Raw genomic sequence first — 23426 nt, 5'->3', positions numbered from 1 at the left:
AAATCATGCCAAACCTGTGATTTGGCGGACACTTAAATGCAGCGGTAATAGAATTATCGCCGCATTTAAGGGTTACCGTCAAAATCATGAAGAGGCAGCTAGTGTGCTATTAGTGCGGTTTATGTGTTGTTTGTTGTTGCGGTGTGATGAAGTGTGTGCGGTTTGCTGTGCGAGAAGATGGTTGTGTGGATTTCTGTGTGATTCAGGTATGCAGAGATTGTGGGTTATATGACTCTTAGTCCTTAAAATTCTTGTTGTATGGATCCGTTTGGCCTGTAGGTATGCATATTTTTCACTTTTCTTTCCTGTCCATATAATTGTTGTGATGGCACGTTCCCAGCTGTGTTGTTTTATTATATGTAAGGGCGTGTCTTGTGCCCTGCTCTAGTATTGGTGCTGTAAATTAGTAATCACCTACTCCCTTGCTATCCATTTCCTGTTGTGGTCCATTGTTGCCTGTGTGTAGTTTGTAGGCCAAGGTGTTATTGATATATTATCCTTGCCATTCCATCCAGTTTTAACTGTGATGTTATTATTTCTATTATACATATACACAGATGCACATACTTTGTTTTTTGTATTACTTTTCTTTGTATTAATGTCTTTACAAAGGAAGCAATATCACTAAGCAGGCATACATCCACGGTGGCACGGGAACTATTCTAATATTGCCGCCTCTGTTCTACAGGTGGCTGCGTGCGTCATCAGACCGTGTCTTTTTCTATCTACTCACTGTCTAAAAACATGTTGCCTCAACCAAGATGGTGGCGCACACCCAGCAAAACACTGACAATCCTCTTCCATGATGGCCGCCAAACTGCGCCGTTTCTACGGGAGCCCCAGTGGGTCGCAATAGCGCCGTTCTTTCACCGCCCCCTGTAAGATGGCGGCGGAGCCATCCCCTGCCCCGGTGGAGAGCGAGAGCCCGAAGCTGGCCGAGCTGCTGCAGTCGGGCTGGCGGCTGCTGGAAGCCGTCGAGGCCAGCAATGAGCCCTCGGCCTCGGCGGCGCTGCAGCAGCAAGTGAAGCGCGGCCTGGCGCAGCTCGAGCAGGCCACGCGCATGGCCTCCGAGCTGGACTTGTTCAGGTAGGGGAGGAAGGGGGGTGCTCTGCCCGGGCCAGTGACAGGAGGGGCTTGAGGGGCTTGGGGGGCAGCCTGTGTGCATTGCCATGGACCCCTGGTGCCCGCAATCGCTCCCCGGGCCTCGACAGTTTAAACCAAACGGCTCCAGTCTAGCCAAATCGCCCCTCCCTTTCTCCATCCAGACATTCCTTTAAATGATGAAAACCTTGCCAAGCAGAAGACCTCTAAACATGAGCAACACCCAACCACGAAGCAGTGTTATTCCTTCTCCCATTGGGTCATGCAGTCAAATGACTTCAGGTCAGGGTCATGGTAGAGTGTAGGGTCATGGTAGAGTGTAGGGTCATGGTAGAGTGTAGGGTCATGGTAGAGGGCAGGGTCATGGTAGAGTGTAGGGTCATGGTAGAGGGCAGGGTCATGACTTCAGGGTAGGGTCATGGTAAAGTGCAGGGTCATGGTAAAGTGCAGGGTCATGACTTCAGGGCAGGGTCATGGTAGAGTGTAGGGTCATGGTAGAGTGCAGGGTCATGACTTCAGGGCAGGGTCATGGTAGAGTGTAGGGTCATGACTTCAGGGCAGGGTCATGGTAGAGTGTAGGGTCATGACTTCAGGGCAGGGTCATGACTTCAGGGCAGGGTCATGACTTCAGGGCAGGGTCATGGTAAAGGGCAGGGCCATGGTAAAGGGCAGGGCCATGACTTCAGGGCAGGGTCATGACTTCAGGTCATGGTAGTGGTAGCCTGCAGGGTCATGACTTCAGGGCAGGGTCATGGTAAAGTGCAGGGTCATGACTTCAGGGCAGGGTCAAGGTAGAGTGTATGGTCATGACTTCAGGGCAGAGTCATGGTAGTGGTAGCCTGCAGGGTCGTGACTTCAGTGCAGGGCCGTGGTAGAGTGCAGGGCCATGACTTCAGGGCATGGCCATGACTTCAGGGCAGGGTCATGGTAGAGTGTAGGGTCATGGTAAAGTGCAGGGTCATGACTTCAGGTCATGGTAGTGGTAAAGTGCAGGGTCATGGTAGTGGTAGCCTGCAGGGTCGTGACTTCAGTGCAGGGCCGTGGTAGAGTGCAGGGCCATGACTTCAGGGCAGGGTCATGACTTCAGGGCAGGGTCATGGTAGAGTGTAGGGTCATGGTAAAGTGCAGGGTCATGACTTCAGGTCATGGTAGTGGTAAAGTGCAGGGTCATGACTTCAGGGCAGGGTCATGGTAGTGGTAGCCTGCAGGGTCGTGACTTCAGTGCAGGGTCATGACTTCAGGGCAGGGTCATGGTAGGGGTAGTGTGCAGGGTCGTGATTTCAGTGCAGGGTCATGACTTCAGTGCAGGGTCGTGGTAGAGTGTAGGGTCATGACTTCAGTGCAGGGTCGTGGTAGCGTGCAGGGCCGTGACTTCAGTGCATGGTCGTGGTAGCATGCAGGGTCGTGACTTCAGTGCAGGGTCGTGGTAAAGTGTAGGGTCGTGGTAAAGTGCAGCCTACAGAGTTCCTAGAATTGGGTGTTAATCGCCACGGAGACGTCTGCCAACGCACATTATTAGCCGGAGCAAAATAAGGAGAAACAGCTGGAGGCCAAATCGAATTGGTGGTGCAGCATGCATGTGTCCCGGTGTAGGGTGCTGGTTTTTGGCAAAACACATATTTATTTATTTGTGCATTTTTTCTTTTTTTTTTTTTGCATAAGCGCTGAACAAATGCTCAATATATAAAAATAAACGCTACTCAGGGTAGATTGCCTAAATAACCAAGGGATGACTGTCTAGGAATTTCGGTTCACTCGGTGGAAAGAGCAGGTGTAGCAGTGATCTACAGGTAAGACACACAGCACGGTTTCCTCATCCTAGTAAACTAGCTCGGTAGGTTGAATACTTGTGTGACAAAACCTCTGTAACCTGCAGGACACGGCAACAAAGATCAGTTGGGTAGAAAATTACATAGAGCAGTCGCTGCAAACATCTGTTGCATTGAGGTCACATGCACCCTTTCTGTCAAGGGAAGTGGGCTGTGAAACGCCTTGGGCGCCAACGTTCCAATTTTGCCTGCGCATTTGAAGTTATCCATGCACTATAAGAATAGCAGACGTGAGATTTGGAGAAACTTACAAGCATGGGCTCCAACAACAAAAAAAATATTTGTAAAATAGTTTTCTTTTTTGACTGTGGTCAGATGTGTGTTTTTTATATATGAAATCCAAAATCGTTGTTAACTAAATGTACCATTGAAGCTAATGCAGGCTTAAAGTAATTGCAATGAAAATACAGTATTTCTGTATCGCTTTGTATATGTTGCTAGTTACATTACACAAGCACCCATCCTCCTACCCCTTGAAAATGTGCACTAGCGGTTGGCTTGTAATAATTGTCTCTTGGCAAGTAAGAAATGGTGTTCAGTATGCATATGGAGAATTGATATGCCAACTGATACACTCCTACACATATAAATCTGTCACAAAAATGGATTGGGGTGGATAATTGATGACTTCTTCTTTGTACTAGCTTGGACTGAAGGAAGGGGGTGGGGATAGTGATGCTTGAATGTAGAAGGCAATAATAGCAGAATTTCTTTAAAAAAAACATTTTAAAACGTTTTTATTGGCATTTATATAGTTGCAGTCGTGCAATTCAACTTCCACTTTTCATATCTACATTTAGGTGAACAACAACAACAACTTCCTACACAAGTCGTGTGTTACTTTATAACATCGGTTGAGGGCAAACGCTTCAATGTATGGGGCTTAGCCCTTTCGGTACTCCTTATGTCTTCCAGTTGGCCAATGTCAATTGGGGGCTGTGGAATGATTAACCCTGCACGTAGTGGGTGATGCCTGCCTTAATTGGTGTACTCGTGGGGGGTTTGTCGTTTACGTGTGAAACATGTCCAGATTAACGCTTTCCATGCTATACACTTATCATTAGCATCCGGTTCTGATCTGTTCGCTCCCTCCACCCACACCTTGGTCTCCGCCTATGCCCACCTTTCAAATTCCTTACCATTTTCCATATTGTGGCCCTGCAGCATTTTTCCAGGACATGGCGATGGTTCTCTTGGCTAATATGCAGGCCTGAGCCATAAACCTAACCACATGCTATTGTGTTTGCTGATTCTGGGGTAGGCAGCAAGCATGCATTCATTCAGTGACCACTCGTACCTCTCTACTCCAGTATCCCTGCAAGCTGGCTCTTTGTGTGCTCAGACACTTCGCACACGCACACACCCCCAGAACATGTGTAGCAGGTTAGCATCCTCGCCTTTGCACCACGGGCATTGTGAACTCGCTTCCTTGTTAAACGTAGCTATTCGGTGCAGGATCATGTATGTACAATACAGCACATTCATTTGTATTAGTTTGAAGCGTTGGTTCCTGAATACTGCCTTTAGGAAAGCTCAGTATTCTCTCCCATTCTTTCTCCGTTATGTCTGCACCCAGGTCTTTCTCCCATTGCTTTTTCAGTGCTGTGCTCTTAGGGTTGGGTGTGTCTAACAGCATGCTGTACAGCCGAGAAATCGGCCTCCAGCCGTCATTTAAATTGTACATCAAGGTCAGCAGTGGGTACGCCTGTGGTTCCTCTGGCCAGCCCTCCTATCTTTCTTTGGCTACTTCCCGGACTCTGCGGTACCAGAGAAATTGCCCGCTCGGCAGCACCTCCTTTTTCTTGCATTGAATCGAATTCCCTGAAGACCCCGTCTTCGTATACATCTCCCCATGTGTATATCCCTTTCCCTTCCCATTTTCTCATCACTGCCATGTCTGTGCTGTATTTGCATGTGTCTGCCGCTATCGGCACCTCCAGTGAATAGGGGTTTACTAGTTTCAGCAAGGTTTGCGCTCTCCTTCATACCTTCCTACCCAGTGTCGCCATCAGTGCAATGTGTTTTGGGCCCTCCTGTGTTACCCACAATATTTCTTTTAGTTTGATGGGAGCCACCAGGTGTTGCAGCAAGTTTGTTTCCGAGGTAGTCTCATCTGCTAGCCATTTAATTACGTGACTGAGCTGAGCTGCCAGGTAGTACCTCTCGAGGTTTGGCAATTTCACCCCGCCCTTATGGTAGATATAATGTTGCTAGCGAGAGTCTGTGGCGGTTAGCGCCCCACAAGAATTCTCAGAGCAGCACCTCCAAGGAACGGAAAAAGGAAGCTCTAACATAGTGCACTTGAAGAAGTACAAGAACCTCGGGATAATAGCTGTATTAATGAACAACCTTAAATTGCGGAAGTGAAAGTTTTAATACATATGACAGGTTCTCCTTGGTGCCATTGATGATTAAGTTATATGTGGGGAAAGTGGGTCCCTTCCTGATTTATAGTTTTTAGAAATCATCATCTGCAAGACAACCTTAACTTGTCTCCCATAGAAGGATATATATGGAAAAAAGGGCTGTCCCTCCCAAATGGATCACGTCTTCTGTCATCGCTTTGAATTGGCCTAGTGCCCTTGAATATGCACTCTTTGAAGAGACAGCTGTTAAGCAAAAATGTTGTTCAAACCCTCCCTGGATAATTTTCAGGTAGGAAGAGCCATATGTAACAAAATGTGAGGGATTCCTGAGTGCCAAAGGTCTCATTATTTAAGAGTACATATTTGGCGGGGGGCGCTGTTGAGCAGCCTGCAAGATGGCTGCCTAGCGTGAGAGCTCCGTGCCCAGCCGCCTCTTATCCGTTGACATCTGTGGTTCTGCCTTCGATCCTGTGTACCTGCTACGATCCCTGCACTGTGGCCCTCGAGCCCTATCCGCACGCCGAGTTCTGGGAGAAATCGGACTCTCGGAACTGGAGATCCTTGTCCCGCCGTGCCTCGCCGCCATTGGGCCGCCATTGGGCCTACATTGGGCCCTGTTCTCATCGCGACCTGACCAGGTGACCCTCATTGGACTCGCTGCTGGCTGCTCTGCCCTGACACCTGGGGCACACACTACACTCGTAGGCCGGCTCGCTCCTGCCGCGGCCCCGCCGGACGGTCCTTTCCGCTAGAGGCCTAGGCCGCTGACGACCGAGGCGCGCCGGCGCCCCATCTGCGACTGCGGGGGGCCTGGGCTGCCTGGCACAAGCCGGCCGGGACTGCTATCGTGCCCTCACGGGATCTCTTCCATACCCGACTCACTGGCTTCATCGACCGAGCTTTGTCGTGCCCTCTGGTTCCGGCCATGTCGACTCGCTCCAAAGGAGCTGCTAAAGGGAGTGCTATGGACAAATTCGCTAAGACGGTCCCTCGACCGGAGGTGGGCCACACGTCGCCTCCGCAGGAAGAACATGACAACGACCCTAATCCGGGTGTGGCGGCGCCGGACCTCACTGCCATGATGGAATCGATGGCTAAGAACTTTGCCTCCTTTCATGAGAAGCTTGACGATATCAGAGCGAATGTCGCTTCGCTCAAGACCCGGGTAGACCAGGCTGGATCGAGAATCACTGAGGCCGAAGGCCGGATCTCCACTAATGAAGATGCGATACACGTACTTCAGGACGCAGTAGCCACCTTATCGCATGACATGCAGAGTGTTAAAGCAAAATGCGATGACTTGGAGTCCCGCTCCCGCAGAAACAATCTTCGCATCATTGGGGTCCCTGAAACTGCCCTGAAGGGGCGCATGGAAGATGCAGTCGAACAACTACTCAAGGACTTGCTGGGGGATCCAGACCTTTCCCCTTACTTCACGGAGGAGCGGGCTCACCGGGCCCTTGCCCCCCCCGACCTGGCGACATCCCCAGACCCATCATAGCCAAGATTCTTAATTATCGTGACAGGGACCTCATTCTTCGCCTGTCGCGGGAGAAAGGGGAGCTGCGACTGGAGTCTCATGTCATCAGGATCTTCCCAGACTTTTCTGTGGCAGTACAGCAGGAGAGACGCCAATTTCTTGGCGTCAAGAAAATGCTCAGGGAACGCAATGTACCGTACGCCATCTTATTCCCGGCTCGTCTCAAGCTCACTCATGATGGCAAATTGTACTTTTTCACAGTCCCAGACGAGGCGGTGAAATTCATCGAGATGCAAATACTGCTTCAGGGCTCTGGAGAAGGCTGAGTGGACGCTACTTAACTGTGATTGGCGCGGCCTGTGGACACTTATTGAACTTGTTTACTCAATCTGCACTGTGGTACTGGTAAGGCTGCTCTGTTTACTGTGACACTCTGCCCCTGCATCCTCACAACGCACTTCACAGAGCTGGTCTCTCACTGTTCTGTTGTCCTACCTCAATTTCTGTTCTCCTATCGTTCAGGTCCTTATTCTCTCAGTTATATACTCCGTTCCCTGCATTTGAGATGCGGGGATGTACGATATTCGACTGTCGAAACTGTTTTGGTCTATTTCGGAACCGCAGGGGCTCGTGTGCGGTCCCCGATTACCCGCTTAGCGGGCGGGGCCTGCGCCGCGAGTCCGCCCCCACTGCTCGTTTTGCAACTGAGCCATTTGGCTCCAAGCGTGCTGGTGCACGGCAACAGCGCACCCCATTGCGATTGCACTGTTTTTTTCTCATTTCTTTGGTGTGTGTTGGCCCCAGTTGGGCCTCGGGGAAAATTGGGCCAGGTTGGGGACGGTCCAACTGTGCGTTGTTAGGGGTGGGTGACCTTTACACTGCTGATTCACGGTTAGTGGTGAGGGTGGGGGGTGGGAAGGGGGTTGTTTTACAAAAAGGCACACAAGGTTTCGCAGCGCGCATGCTGAAGGGCCCCACGCCCACTTGCTGTTCCAACACTGGGAGCTCATACCATCACGGGAGCTGGGATGTTCACTGATTTATGGGTACTGTGTCTGTAGATACCTACCTCTGACATGGCTACAGTCATAATGTCCTGGAACATTCGGGGGCTGAGCAACCACACTAAGGCCCGCAAGATTGTTGCATATGCTAACAGACACAACTGTAAGATATTGCTTTTACAAGAGACACACTCCGATGGCCTCATTCCGAGAGCTGTTGCCCCATCATGGGGTTCTGCCAGGTTCTTTACTTCTTACTCCACACAATCTAGGGGAGTTCTCACAATGATCCACAAATCAATTAAGTTTGTGCTGCATAAAAGCTATGTTGATCCCGAGGGCCGTTATGTTATAATACACTGCACACTGGTCAATAAAGAGTACTTGCTGGTTAACACTTACTGTCCCAATGTAGATTCTCTGGAATTCTTTGATACTGTAACTACCATATTGCTGGGCTTCGTGGGAGTGCAGATCATAGGGGGTGGAGGGGGGGGACCTGAACCTTATACTGGACACGGCCCTGGACAGAACTGCCACTACACCCAGAGCCCTGTCTAGCGCGGCGCGCAGGCTGCATGGCCACATGCAGTCGCTCAATATTTGCGATGCCTGGAGAACACTTCACCCCCAGTAGCGGGACTACACTTATTACTCGTCTATACATGATAGTTCGTCCAGGATAGATCTGTTTTTGGTCTCGAAAGATGCTATGGGTAGGGTGGAGGATACACGCATTTTGCCCCACACATTCTCGCATCATTCTCCGATCATACTGTCCTTAGGGCTGGGAATTCCCATCCCAACACTCTGCACCTGGCGCTTTAAATCCGAAGCTCTAAAAGACATTGTATTTAAAACTGAGATTTTAGCGAACATTGAGTCCTTCTTTGAGCTTAACTCTCTTCAAGACACGACTGCTGCGGTCAGATGGGAGGCATTTAAGGCTTACATTAGGGGCATGTCTATTTCCCGAGAGGCAGGGGTGTTGAAAGCTATTAGGGCCGCCCTTGGACGATCTGAGGCCAAACTGAAAAGGTTGGAGCAATGTTGCTCCTCTGGATCTGACCCCACTACTCTGGCCCAAATCTCTGACGAGCTCCAGGTGTTCAACACTTTAGCGACCAGCGAAGTTCATTATTTCAGCTGCCCGCAGGCCGCTAGGAAATATGGAGAGGGGGACAGACCCGGCAAGACACTTGCGACACTTGTGAGGGGGGAACTGGGCCGCACGCAGATCACTTCCATAAAAGATCATAACGGTGACGCTCAATGGGCGGACCATCGAATACTTGATATATTCACCAAGTTCTGTAGATCCCTTTATTCCCAGCCCGTAGAGCACACTGAACAGCATATGCGAGAACTCCTTGACCAGATCCCCACCACGGAAATTTCCCCACAGATCCGAGACCAGCTGGATACCCCGTTCACGCTAGACGAGATAGTATCGGCTATCTCAGACTTGCCCATAGGCAAGGCGCCGGGACCTGACGGCCTCACGGCGGACTTCTATCGGGAGCACGTGGCTATTCTGGCCCCCCAGCTGTTGGAGGTATGGAATGAGGCACTCCGAGCCTCTATCCTTCCCCCTTCCATGCGGGAAGTGGCCATCACAGTATTGCTCAAACCAGGTAAACCTGAGGACGAGTGTGGGTCCTATAGACCTCTCTCCCTCATGAACCTAGATACAAAGATCTTTGCTAAGATCATTGCTAACCGCTTTCTGCCCATCATGATGCACTTGGTACAAGAGGACCAAGCAGGCTTTGTCCCCGGTAGGTCCACCTCCCATAACATCAGGAGACTATTTAATGTCATGTCCCGTATAGACCAAGACGTCCAGGCCGTAGGGGTTACGCTGGACGCTCAGAAGGCCTTCGACATGGTCTCCTGGAAATATGTGGCTGGTCCTCGAAACAATGGGCGTCGGCCCTAACATGATGGGGTTCATTAAACTCTTGTACACTTCCCCCGTTGCGCGGGTACGAGTCAACTCACTAACATCCGAGATGTTCACTTTATTCAGAGGCACCAGACAAGTCTGCCCCTTCTCCCCGATCCTTTTCGCATTGGTGATAGAACCGATGGCGGACTTTATCCGAGCACGGCACGCGCGTAAAGGAGTACAATTGGTTGACGAGCCTGAAATAATATCCCTGTATGCTGATGATGTCCTATTATACGTCAGAGACCCCACAGCCCATCTGGATCCCATACTGAGAGACATTACCCGGATTGGCACCCACTCCGGATTTACGATTAATTATTCTAAATCGGAGATTTTCCCGCTTACTAAAGCTACACGGCATCCCACCACCGAGTATCCCCTGCGCTGGGCCCCTGAGGGTGTGAGATACCTTGGGGTGCAGATGTCCCTCACTAAGCCCACCCTGCTTGCCGATAACTACTCAGCTGTAGCACGAACAGTTGAGACAAAAAGTTCACGTTGGCGCACCCCCCGTTGTCCGTCGCTGGTCGCCTATCCCTTATTAAAATGATCTTGCTCCCCAAGCTCTTATACACCTTTTGCAACATTCCTATATGGCCCGGGAGGGCTTACTTCACTAAATTGCATAAGCTCTGCGCGCAATTTCTCTGGCACTCCGGTGCGGTGCGCAAAAAGTGGACTGACATGGCACTCTCATACAGACGGGGTGGTATTGCTGCTCCGGACCTGGAACTATACTGGATCGCGGCCCAGGCCCAGCATGCTACTCATTGGTACCCGGGTTCCCCAGTGCGCCCACATGTCAAACTGGAACGGCCTGCCTCCGCTGGTATCAACTTAATGTCCCTGATACTACACCGACGCTACACATCTGATTCCCCCGTTGACCCCATTGCTGCGACCCTGTATGCCTGGTCACGTCTACTACACTCGACAAGTGGGCCCTCCCCATATTACAAATGGCTTCCCGTGTGGGCCTTTCCGGGCCTGGAACCCACACTTGATATCGCTTTGGCGCGACACTGGGGTGCGCTGGGGTATCGGGTCCTGTCCGACTTCTATCCCGAGGGCAAATTCATAGGCCCCCAGACCTGGAGACCGGGGCACACCAGAACTCCCCTAGAGACTCTCCAATACTACAGGCTTCGCGCCGCGTTCCGCACCATGTGGCCCTCCTTTCCGGATGAGCCCCCAGACAACCCGGCGATAGCCTACATCGCCAACTCGGGCGGTGTACGCGTCGTCGTCTCTTTGCTGTATCAAATCCTACTAGATATCATCCCCATTCCTACTCTCGGGGCGCGCGACGGATGGTCAGCTGAACTGGGTCTAGAAATTTCTGATGAATTGTGGGAGGATTAGTGCTGCCACACACACAGTATCTCTCAATTTCCGTTTTCGTGCCATGCAATACAAGCTCCTCAATAGGCTTTACTATACACCACGCAGGACATCAGGGTTTGCTCGCTCTGAGGTGCACCTCTGCCTGCGCTGTAGGGCGGTGGATGCTGATCACTTGCATATGTTCTGGACCTGTAACAAATTGCCCGGTTTCTGGGACGGTGTCCTCCATACACTGAGTGCGGTAACTGAAACTGTAATTGATCCCGATCCTTTGGCGGTTCTGTTTGGGGTCTGGGGGTCTGACGAAACTAAGCGTTTGAAAAAGTTTTTGAATATAAGCTGCATGATTGCCAAAAAATGTATACTTCAGAACTGGAAGTGCTCCTCCCCACCGGCCTCTCAGAAATGGCTGGGTATGCTCACATGGTTGCGGAACTGTGAGGAGGAATACCTGACAATGCTGCCCGCCCAGTCTCGCCCCAGGAACATCTGGAGAGAATTTAAAACATATCTCATCAATCAAAGTGAGAACACGCCCGGTTCCGGCTTTTCTCCGGTCTCTACTCATGCACCGTGATTTTTGCTGTGTATTCTGTATTGTTGATGCTCTATATCCACTGCTGAACTGTATTCTGTAACCATCACGATGTTTTATGCTATGCTTGCTTTAATTATTTGTTGCCTTGACGTATGTGCCTTGTGAACCTCTGTCGACAAAAATAAAAATTAAAAAAAAAAGAGTACATATTTGGCAAAGGTACTGGTACGAGACTTGCTCTAATAATGAGAAATACAAACTGTATACGAAATTTTGCGCAAGCACAAAAAAACTGATACCAAGGCCTCCTACTTGATTGGGTTCCTGCCCTCTAATCTCATAAGCACACAGAGCTTTAGGCTGAACCTTTTAAAGACGAAGGAAACTTCTAGCATTTGGGAGAGACCACATTTCCTTAAACTCACTTTGTAGATCTTGCTCAAATGCTGTGTAAAATCTGAAGCACTTGGTATTGGAATGTCCAGTTTTTCAGAATCTGTGTGTTTTGTTTTGCTCGATTTCTACACGATCCTTTTGTGCTGGTTGAGTTATTCTGGGAAATGTTGTAGACTGGACCTCATCAGCCTCACATATGCATTTTCAGCTTTTTGCATAGGATTAAACTAATTTATTGTAACATGTGTATCAGGAAAATGGTAACGCCTTCATTTGTGTATATGTAATGAACATTTCATATGTATATATTTTTTATCATGCAATGGAAATTATATCAATCTTTTAGATTAATTTGACCTCAGAGTTGATAACTTTTCCTTGTATAGTTGTAAGATTCAATACTCATAAAGTAATTGTCCGTTTTATTATTTCTTGTGTCTTTTGGTCTTGTGCTATTTTAGAAAGTTTGCAACACGTTTTCGTTGTGTAGGTTTGTCTTTTGTTTAAGCCATATACACAATACATAAAAATAATAAATCAACATGTGATGCACTGCGCTTAATGCCAGCCTAGAGCACATTCGCGGGTTGGCTGTAAGCAAGCACGATATGTCAGTGGCAGTGCTTTTTAAAGAATTCCACTAAGTCACTCATTGAGTTTCATGAACCAAACTCTTCTTTTATTGAATGCTGTCAGTCTGAGCTACACGAGCAGATCAGAAAAGACATGTGCCCTCTTGCTTGCAGTGTTTGATTCTGTTCAGATTGAACAGCTACCCACCCTGAGGTGACACGAGACAAGACCCCTTTGGAGAGATCCAGGCCATGAACGATAATTAACATCCACAGGGAGAAGATATGCAGCGCCGAATTCGAGTAAATGCAGTATCTTGAATAACTCAACAGTCCAGAACCCAGAGGTATGTCACAGTGGCAATTCCTGAAAACTTGGCCCAGAAATGGTGGAACAATCCGTTGTGTAAAGCTTCTCCATTTACAGGCGAACTGTAGCATCTGTTCACCCAGGGGCTTGAACCCCGGACCAATGACTATCCAAATGGCCCAAATCCGCCTTCCTAGGAGTGGCACCCACCAGCCAGAAGTCCAAGCAATGGCAGAGATTGCTCAAAAAGGACGGAAGAACCCAGACATGCAGGTTCCGATAGCTCAAGGGGAAAGAGACAGCCCAGAAAACTGTCTCATCAAGAGAAGAACAGGGGGAGCATTCCAGGATAGCCCAGACGAGGCAGGGGGGTGGAGTCCCACCTCACTTATGTGGCAGCAGCTTTTAACAGCAAAACGACCCAGAAAACTGTCGCCACATGGGAAGCCTGATCCAGCCAGTGAGGATTAATACAAACCGGAGATAAAAGCTGAACACAGGGTCTGGACAGCATGGTCACATCTGCAGCACCTGCCTCTTTGTGGCCAAAATTATCTAGCGGGTAAGAGAAGGGCACCAGAAAGAGGGAGTCCACAGGGAGCGAGCAGAAGGGGTGGGGGCACCACCAGGACTTCTGCGGGTGGTTTAAAGCAACAGGGTGATGATGGAATGTCAAGGGAATCATTCAGCTCATGGGTTTGGCACCAGTTGCACAGATGTTTGCAACCAACATGTCACATAAATAGATTTTCTATCAAAAGCATTTGGCTGTGTGATCTTGTACATTTCAATATTTTTCACTCATAGATATGATGCACCTTACTCTACAAAATCAAATCTAGTTTACACTGAGATTTAGACCATGCAGTGTTTTACCGTAGCAATACTGTAATAACTTAAATTGAAGATTGCTTCTGGTTTGCAATTACTTGAAAAAGAAATAACCTTTCTTTGTTAGCACTCCTATACAGGTCTTCGGGACTTGAGTGGCAGTGATGATTACTACTGCAGTCTCTATTAGCCCCTTTGAACCTGCAGTGAAAAGAAGTTGGAGAGGGCAAGAGGGGAATGGAGGCTGAGTTGTGTTGCACAGCTGGTGGTTTAAATTAACCTTTTCAATGACAACGCAAGTCTCAATTAGCAAACCTACTGAATTACATAGCAAATTTCTATGAAACACTGGTTTGGAAGGCAGTGCTGAGGTCCATGAAAGCCAATTGCACACAATCCACATAAAGGCTCAGGGTCCAACTGAAGTATGCATTCAGACTGATCTGTTGTATGTTTGCCTGCAATCTATGTTGGAATGAGATTTCCAGACTCCACCTGGTCCAGTAAATGCGGATATAGGAATCTGCTGAACAATTTGAAATTGGCCTGTGACAAAAGGCATAGCTGTAGCTTTCTGGGATAATTCCTTTTTCCATTAACTGTGCTGATCCATTTTTAAACTTAAAATGTATTTTTACTTACTCGTTGCAGACTGAGGTATTTTTAGGTAGCCTGTTTAATCCCTGGAAAAAAAAACCTTTACCCTAAACTTCCAAATTTAAAATTGCACCACAAAGTTGCACCCGACTACAGTGAGTTCAACATGTTGGGTTAAAGGATCATGTTAGTTTGGTGTACCTTACAAGTAAGAAATTCACAAATCAATAGACAGATTGGGTGGTTGGAAGAGCAATGGACACTTTGAAACATGTTTTCTGTTATTTCAGAAAATATATACTAGTAATCGTAAAAATGCGGGTGATGGATGTGATGTGGGGGTGCTGTGAGGAGTATGTAACAGAAGTAGGACTCGGAGCTCACGAACCACAAACTGTGCCCGATTGTGAAATGTAAGGGCCGGGCCACCAATCGTAGACTGCAAAGATGATTAAGCCATTTAAATCCTGTTCCTTAATCTTAAGGGAGGAGGATGTGGATGGGAGTGCTTGAGAGTAGGGAAGAGTTTAATTTGTTTTATTCTTCTTTCTTTTTAGTCGTAATGAAGAGTTGGAGGAGATTGCATCAGCTGACCTCAAGTACCTACTGCTGCCTGCACTTCTGGGCGCCCTTACCCTAAAGCAGGCAAATCCCAGCAAGCGATTGGAGCAGGTACAGAGTGCCCGCATATACTTCCTGGACTTCCTAAAACGTTGCAAAGAGTATAATATTGCCAAGTTTGAGCTGCCAAAAACGAAGGAGAGCCCCAGCGAGCCACCTGCAGAAGAGAGCGCAAATGACACCGTGCCCGCTGTTCCTCCGCCTGACCTGGTGGCCATGGCTACACACAGGCAGGGCAAGATTGAAAGGTGGGTCAGTCTGTTCATATGGGCTTTTCAGATTTACAGTTGTTACTCGAGCAGGATCTGGCAATTACGATGGCTCCTAATAACCAATGTACAAAGACTGTTCTGACAGTTAATGGCCAGACGCGTTTTGCTGCCTGCTGCAACACTCTGAATACCTGGTCTTAAGTTCTGTCTTTTCTCTTGCATTCTGAATACTCCTGTGCATTCTTTGTCTGGAAAAGGTGGCTCTCGAATGATAGAATGCATTTTACTTCACCCCATTTGTTTCTTTTTTCTGTTGAGCAATATTTCCGGCTTTAACATGTTCGAGGACTGGGTTGCTGATGGGGTTTGTGCACAGTGTTTGCCTGCAACGGAGAGGAGTGGTTGAAATGATCCAGAGGTCTTTTGAACCAAGCATTGTTTTGGCTCTTGTATGTATTGATTTTGTTATTTATTATGCGCCTATACACAAGTGATTCAAGGCACAACCGGGCAAGGGAAGTGCATCAAGGTGAAGACAAGATAAACGGTCTTCCTAGGCCTAGTGTCATTGAGATTGTACAAGTGCACAACAAGAAGTGCAGGAGAAGGGGGTAAGGGGAAGTGCAACCAAAGCAGCAGGGCTCTGAGTTAAGTCCAAAGAATGCTGCAGCAACAGTGAGCCACCCAGCCAGGTAGTGCAAGGAAGCCAGGCATTGGTGCAAGGTGGGCCAGGCGGCAAGTGCATGGGGACTGGTCAGGCGGAGGGGCCTTTTACCCTGTAAGATTCCGAGGACACCAAACAGTCAGAAGAGGAGTAAGGGTGGGTTAGCAAGGGAGAGGCAGTGAGAATGAGGAGTAGTAATGGAAGGTCTTGAGGAGCTTCCGAAACCTGAGGAGATCAGGCTCATGGGGGAGTGGCACAGGGAGGCCATTCAAGAGAGAGGCACCTGTAGAGGAGAGGGATCTACCTCCCATGCTATGTTTGGACAAATTACTGACCCGCAGAGAATTGGAGGTAGAACAGTGGAGGACTCTAGAGGGAAGGTATTTAGGAAGAGATAGTTGAAGATAGTGAGGGCCACAACCCCAGACCGCCTTGTGAATGATGCAGATGGTCTTGATACTTGAAGCCACAGGTAGTCAGTGGAGGGAGGGATTTCCGGGCCGGAGAGATGCTGTCCCTTGGCTTGTTGCTAAGGATAAGTCTTGCTCTCCTGTTCTGGATGAGTTGAAAAGGGCGAAGTAGGGTTAGACAGTTTGAGAAAGAGGCTGTTGCAGTAGTCCAGCCTAGAGAGAACCAGAGGTCTGGAGACAGTGACCCACTGGGGGAATGTGAGAAAAAGGAGAATACCTCTGAGGAGGTGCAGCTGGAAATTCGCCTTCTTGGCAAGGTCCGTGATGTGGGTAGAGAGTGGAGTCTAAGATGACCCACAGTTTTTTGCCTCACAAGAGGGTGAGTGGAGAGGGTCCAAGGAGGGCAGCCAGAGAGGGAGGAAAAGCGGGAGCAGGGGTCCCAATGAGAATGTTCCCGGTCTTACTGGCATTAAGGCAGAGATCGTTGGAAGCGCACCATGCTTGAATAGCGGATAGACATTGGAAAAAGATTTGCTTCAAACGCAAGTCAGGTTTGGTTTGTCTCTGGGAGGGAGAGAGGGAGAAAGGTATGGCAGGCTAGGTGGACTGCAAAGTATGCGTCCTCTTTTGACAGATCACTTGCTGCGATCATGTGCTGCTTTGCTTGTATGACTATTGGCCAGATGTTTCCATGATATGACATTTATGATACAGGATTTATAACGCGCCTATACACAAGTGTTTCAAGGTGCGACGAGGCAAGGGAGGGGAAACGGAGGGAGGACAAAGACAATGATCTTACAAGTCCTAGTGACATTGAGCTCGCGTAAGTGTAGGGGAGATGAGAGGGGAGTAGAGAAGTGCCGGGGCAGGGGAAGATGGGCGAGTGCCATACAAGGGATCAAAAAACAGGTAGTGGGGCCAGCAGGTGGCAAGTGCGAGGGTTAAGTGCAGACAGCAGGTACCCAATGACTGCAAGTAAGGGGACTGTAGGGCTGCAGATACAGACCCCAGTGGAGGGGTTGCCAGAGGCAGTGCTGGTGTGAAACTAGGTGGGGAGGGACCTGGGCCCAAATTCAGAGGGTAGCCAGGTGACCAGTGCAGTGTCTGTCAGGAGATAGAAGGGGGAGGAAGAGAGAAGGCAGAAGCAAAGAGGACAGTCTTGAGGTGCTTCTGGAACCGGAGATGGTTCTACTCAAGCTTCAGGGAGGCTGTTCCAGAGGGAGGCACCAGCCGAGGAAAGGGATCTACTCCCAACTCGTGGCTCAGAGAAGCGGCAGACCCTGTGGGAGTTGGAGGTGGAGGAGCAAAGAGCTTGAGTAGGAAGATATTTCCGAAGAAAGAGTTGGAGGTATTGCAGTCCCAGGAGGCCGTGTGGACAATGCAGAGGGTCTTGAACTTGATCCTTGCAACCGCTGGGAGCCAATGGAGAGATTTCAAGGCTGGAGAGATACAATCCTTGGGCTTGAGGCCAAGGACAAGTCTTGCAGTCCTGTTCTGGATGAATTGTAGAGGGCAGAGAGTAGAGGCAGGCAGATTTAAAAAGAGGCTGTTGCAGTAGTCCAGCCTAGAGAGAACCAGAGCTCTGGAGACAGTGAGCTTCTGGGGGAAGGTGTAGAAAGGAAAAATACCTCGGAGGAGATGCAGTTGGTAGTTTGACTTCTTAGAGACGTCAGAGATGTGAGGAGAGAAGGAGTGTGTAGAGTCAAAGATGACCCCGAGGTTCTTCGCCTCACAGCTGGGAGCAGGAAGAGGGCCAAGGGAGGCCAGCCAGAATGACAGGAAAGGAAGGTGCAGGTGTGCCGATGAGGAGGATCTCTGTCTTACTGGCATTAAGGCAGAGATCATTGGTGGCGCACCACTCCTGGATTGTAGACCCACAATCCAAGAAGAGAGCGGGAGAAAAGGTGGCAGAGGGGAGCCTGAAAACAAGCTTGGTGTCATCCGCATAGCACTGAAAGTTGGAGCAGAGAGCGGCAATGCAGTGGGTTAGAGGTGCCAGGTAATGGTTGAACAGCCAGGGAGAGAGGTTAGACCCCTGGGGAACACCACAGTAGAGAGTGAGATCGAGGAAAGGAAGGACCCAAGTTGGACGGGGGAGGGTCGATCGGAGAGTAATGAGGTCAGCCAGGTCATGGCCTGTGATACCCAGGTTATCACAGACGATTGAGCAGGATGGCATGGTTGACCATGTCAAGGCAGAAGAGGGATTCGGTAGGATGAGGACAGAGGGGTGATTAGCATTAATGTTAGAGAGTAGGTCTTCACGGATGTTCAGGAGAGCAGTTTCCATGCTTCTGGCTGCTCTGAAGCCAGACTGATGATCCTGGAGACAACCAACAGATTCAGTGTGAAGATTAAACTGGGAGATGGCAAGCTTCTCCAAGGGTTTGCCCAGGAAAGGAGCGATGGAGATCGGGCGATAGTTAGCCGGACAGGAGGGGTTGGCTGAGGGCTTCTTGAGAAGAGAGTGCTTCAGGAGGGAGGGGGAGGGAAGGTTCCAGTGGCAAAAGAGTGATTGCAGAAGTCGGCCAAAGCTAGAGCTGTCGCTGTGGTCCTTGATGGGTTTTGGATCAAAACGGGGAAGATGTGAGCTCTCCTCTTCTTAGTGAGGACAGAGAGCCGCTATTGCCTTTGGAGCAGGCGGCAGACCAGTTTGTCAGAGGATGCACAAGATGCCGTGACGAGGTCTGAGTCGTGCCAGGAGTTGCACTTGGCTTTGGACTTCAAGCAGATCCTCATGACAAAGCAAGTACAAGAGTATCCGAGATGGAAGAGTGGAGCATGGAAAGGGCTGTCAGGATTTGAGTCAGTCAGAGGTGGAGAGAAAGTGGCGTGGTCTGACCAGGTGGCCGGTAGATAGTAGCCATAGTGAGAGAGTGTATGCTTGCATAGGAATGATAGAGACAGGAATCCTTTCCGGGAAGATCAAGGCTACACCCCCACTGGAACGGTTGAATCTGGGCACTGAGACGATCTTGTAGCCGTTGGGGAGGAGAGTGTCCAAGCTCATGACGGAGCTGGCCGTGAACGTCACAACCCTTTACCCGAACCCCCATTGGCATGTCCACATGCCAGGTAGGGTCAGGATTCAGGGTTCCATTGGGGCCACGGGAGCCTTGCACTTCCTTCCAGGACTCTCTTGGAGTCAGTCCTGGCACCTTTGGCGCCAGGCTCATGTTCAGGATGAGAAACCTCCTTGAAGGGACTACTTTTCTTTGGGTCTGCAGCCAGCATGGAGGCACCCACAGTCTAGTTCCTAGAACCAGACGGTGCGGTATAGTGTTTTGAGGTGTGGTAGCCTGGTACTACTTTACCTGGACTACTTTTCTAGGAGGCTATTTAAACCACACCCAAGCTACAGAACACGCTTTGCGTTATTCTGCAGCCAGCAGTATGACGCTTACCGTGTCCAGTATCCTGATACCGGCGATCATTGAAGCAACGAACCTGCAGAGGAGAGAAAGAACATCATTATTAGACTCTTACCTGCGAATTCCATCCCGCGTCTGCCCGACGCTCGTCCATGCTTCTGCTGCTCGCGTCATCCATCCAGCAATCGGCATCTTCGGGACACCGCAAACACACTGGAAGGGAGAGAGAGAGAAAGACAACGTTGGAAAAGGTTGGTTACGGCGTAAGCCTCAGTCATCACGAGAACCTCACCTCGTTGGGCATCTCTTGGCCGGCATCATTCCGGAATACCACGCACACCGGAGAAGACCATCGCGACCTGAAAAGGAAGAGCCAGCACAGGTTGGCAAGTAAAAGGCGAAACGACGGCCGCTCTTAGCGCATTAATTACCAAATCGTAGTGCGCTTCTCGCGCCATCCATACCGGCATGTGCTCAATCCAAGCAGCACGACACGCCGAACCTCCGCTCACCTAAGGGGGTAAAGAAAAACTTTAACCACAAGGAAAGGAAGACAAGGACAGTAACATATAAAGACTGCTGCAATAAGACCTACGTTTTAAAGACACTTGAATGGGCTCGTACCAGTGAAGTAACTCGGTCGCTCAAGCCTGCAGAAGACTACGCACCCCTGCAAAGAAGGCAGGACAGAGAGCACGCCGGATATTGCAACAAGGTGAGGAGAGGACCATCGGGTCGAACCCAGGGGAGGTGGGAGAAGACGGTATCTGATCTTAAATCCAGTCCCCCTGTGCTTTCAGGCCCGACTTCCATCAAAGGCACCATCCGGGATCAGGAAGGGGTCCAGGGCGCGAAAGCAAGCAGGGCTGAGTGGCGTACCTGTGGATACCAGGTGAGCGTTACACTGAACCATTTCTCTGAGACCAAGGACATCAAGGTCTAGTTTTTCCAGGAGATGGCAGGTGTCGGAGAAGTGTTTGACAGCTGAGCGACAGTTGAGATTGGGAATATGGGGAAGGTTTCCACCCTTGAAAGACTTCTGGGAGGGGTACAAATCGGAGGTACTCCCAAGTGTAGGACGGTAGATGAGGAAGTAGGAGAGGGCAAGGTAGCCAAGGATGAGAATGCTAGAGAGGTGGCAGAGGGGGAGGCAAGGAAGCCAAAGAAGGGATAGAAAGGGCCAGCAGGAGAAGTTAGGAAATTGATAAGGTGCGGGAAGCGTCAATCAATGAGGTGGTGGTTGGCCTGATGGTCTTGGACCAAGATGGTGCCATTCAGGTAAACATTAATGTTTCTCTTAGAGGAGAGGAAAGGGGCCAGAAGGGCCTCCCATCGGGTGCCACCATTAATGGGAGGGGAAGAAAAAGGAGAGGGCAGAGAGACCATATGAGGAGTCCATAGGTCTGGCGAAGGAACGATGAAGAGGATGCTGTGAGGGTCTGTCTGGAGGAAGCACTGTTATAGGTATCGGCAATAGGGAGGCCTGCGTTGGAGACCAGAATATCCTTTTTTGAACTTCTTCCTACCAGACTTGGTGAGAAGGGCAGGATAGTCAATCGCGAAGCAGTTGGAGAAGATGGGAGAAACGGAGAGCACCATAGGGGAAGTGGGGGAGGGAGGAAGAGGGGTGGAAGTGAGGAGTGGGAAAAGACACTAGGGGTGGACAAGAGGGGGTGGGGGTATGCAAGCAGACGAGATGGAACGAGACCAGAACAAGTAGTAAATAATTAAACTGAGTGAGATGAAGATCTCGGAAGGAAGAGCACAGCAGAACACAAGGCAGTATGGTGAACAACAATCGGGTTACCAGGGCATCAATAAACGGCGCAGTCGACGAAAGAAAACCTAGAAGAGGGAAGGGCACAGCAGAACACGGAGCAATATACTAAAGGACAGGGAAGCAGCTGGGAGGAGGGAGGGGAAGGCGAGGGGGGTAAGATCCGCAGGCAAGCCAGGACGATCACTGGGTCTGCGGGTGCTGGCGAGCTGGAGGAGGGAGGGCGCGAGAATTGATGGAACATGCAGGCAAGGATGCGCAGGTGCGAACATAGCCAAGGATGGCGAGTGCGGGGAACCCACAAGATCAAGGATTGTGAGGGAGCACGCCAGCTAGGGATGCGCAGGCATGAGCGTAGCAAAGAAGTGGGGGCGGGGGCATGGGGGACACGCGATCAAGGGCCCACATGGGCAGTGGACATGCAGGTGCGAGTAGAGCCAAGGATGGATGGGTCACAGACACACACACACAATCAAAGATTGTGAGGGACCACACAAGTCAGGGACGCGCAGCGCAAGCGAAGCCAAGGATGGAAGTGGCGCGGAAGCACAGGCGATCCGTGGTTGCGAGGGACCACGCTGGGAGAGGACGCAAAGTGGGGGGGCTAGGTTGGAAGCGGCTAGAGGGGAACTCGAGGGTGGGAGGGGACAGCGCAGGTAGGAATTACATCCTGTGCCCAGTTAATCCACACCCCCCCATGGCCAGTTTTTCCCTGTTTTATGCAGGAATTCACACTGTTTGCATGGCATAGTCGTAATTGGCCCAGGTACTGGCATCATTTTCTGGACCTGCGCCTAATTAGCTGAGGTACTGGCACCATTTGCCAGCTGTTGACCTAATTTGTGTGCTGCTACTGGTGTCTTTCCTGTTATTGCCTTTATTCGCCACATACTGGCACTTTTTGTCAGGTAGTGCTATTGCAGGTCGAGGTGCACACCCCATTTCTTTGCCATATGAATGGTTGCAAGATGAGCACATACGTGCTCTCTGCAGTGCTGCCATCCACTCCCATCCAGTGCCCCCTTGAGAGGGGTCCATAGTTTTTTTCTTACATTTTTTATTAATTTTTACAAACAATAAACCAAACAAATAGTGCATGTTCCAACAGTTTCAATACACTTTTTTTTTTTTTTAACTTCCTAACCACTACTCCCTCTATCCAACCCCCCCTTGCGAGTCTATTGCATTGAACCTTCAGTTTCCACACCCTGTGGTGCGGTCACCTCCTCCCCAGGCTCAGTCGGGTCGTCCAATGACCCAAACAGTCCGGCTATCTGTGATTTCCAGGCCATCAGGGACTCAGTCTCCTCCCCCCCATTGCCACACGCTTCTTGCCATGCCGTGGTTTTGGCTTCTGCCCATTTTTGCAAGTCTTTCCACCGCACCTCTAACCTCGGCACATGACATGACTTCCATCCCATGGCAATCCTTCTTTTTGCTAGCACATAAGCCAGGTCCCTTAGTTTGCTTACGTGCCTGAGTTTCTGTGGTCTTCGGAACCCCCCCAGCAGACAGGCCCACACCGTATCCACTACTATCTTGACCCCTCTTCCTTCTAGTTTCTCCTTTACACCCCTCCAGAACCTCTCTATGATCGGGCATGACCAGAACATATGCACCATGCCCGCGTTCTCTTTGTCACATTTGGGGCATGCTTGCCGACCTGCATTCTCGAACCTCGATATCCTCCAAGTCGTCATGTAAGCCCTGAGTGTTATGAACAACTATCTGTTTGAGCCTCGCGTTTCTAGACACCTTCTTATGATACCCCTGCGCCATTTCCCACACCCCATCTCCCATTTGGGCCCCAACCTCAATTTCCCAGTCCATTCTCAACTGCGTCACCTCCTTCCCCACTTTAGACATCAACATCTCATACAGTCTGGAAATCTCATGACCCCCCTCAGCTATATCATACATCACGTCTATGGTGGCATCCAATTCTTCCCCAGCACAGTTTCAGGCCATGTTCTCTTAATCCTCTGTACCATTCTGTGGTACGTAATGTACTGGCCTTCATGCAACCCAGCTACTTCCCATAGCCCCTCA

General features: G+C 49.9%; 1 protein-coding gene across 1 annotated transcript in view; it reads left to right on the top strand.

Annotated features, from left to right (window-relative positions):
- Nucleotides 1-744: 744 nt before the first annotated feature.
- The window catches only part of IGBP1 (immunoglobulin binding protein 1), a 123306-nt gene continuing 100624 nt past the window's right edge, over nt 745-23426 (top strand). Inside the window, exons 1-2 of the mRNA XM_069612478.1 lie at nt 745-1086; nt 14877-15188. Of these exons, the coding sequence (XP_069468579.1) occupies nt 884-1086; nt 14877-15188 (515 nt within the window). The 5' untranslated portion in view covers nt 745-883. The remainder of the gene's footprint in view (nt 1087-14876; nt 15189-23426) is intronic.

The sequence above is a fragment of the Ambystoma mexicanum genome, chromosome 5p (assembly GCF_040938575.1).
Source record: "Ambystoma mexicanum isolate Mex_15411 chromosome 5p, UKY_AmexF1_1, whole genome shotgun sequence".
In the NCBI taxonomy this organism is placed as follows: Eukaryota; Metazoa; Chordata; class Amphibia; order Caudata; family Ambystomatidae; genus Ambystoma; species Ambystoma mexicanum.
The sequence above is the reverse complement of the archived record's forward strand: the minus strand, read 5'-3'. Positions and strand labels throughout refer to the sequence as shown.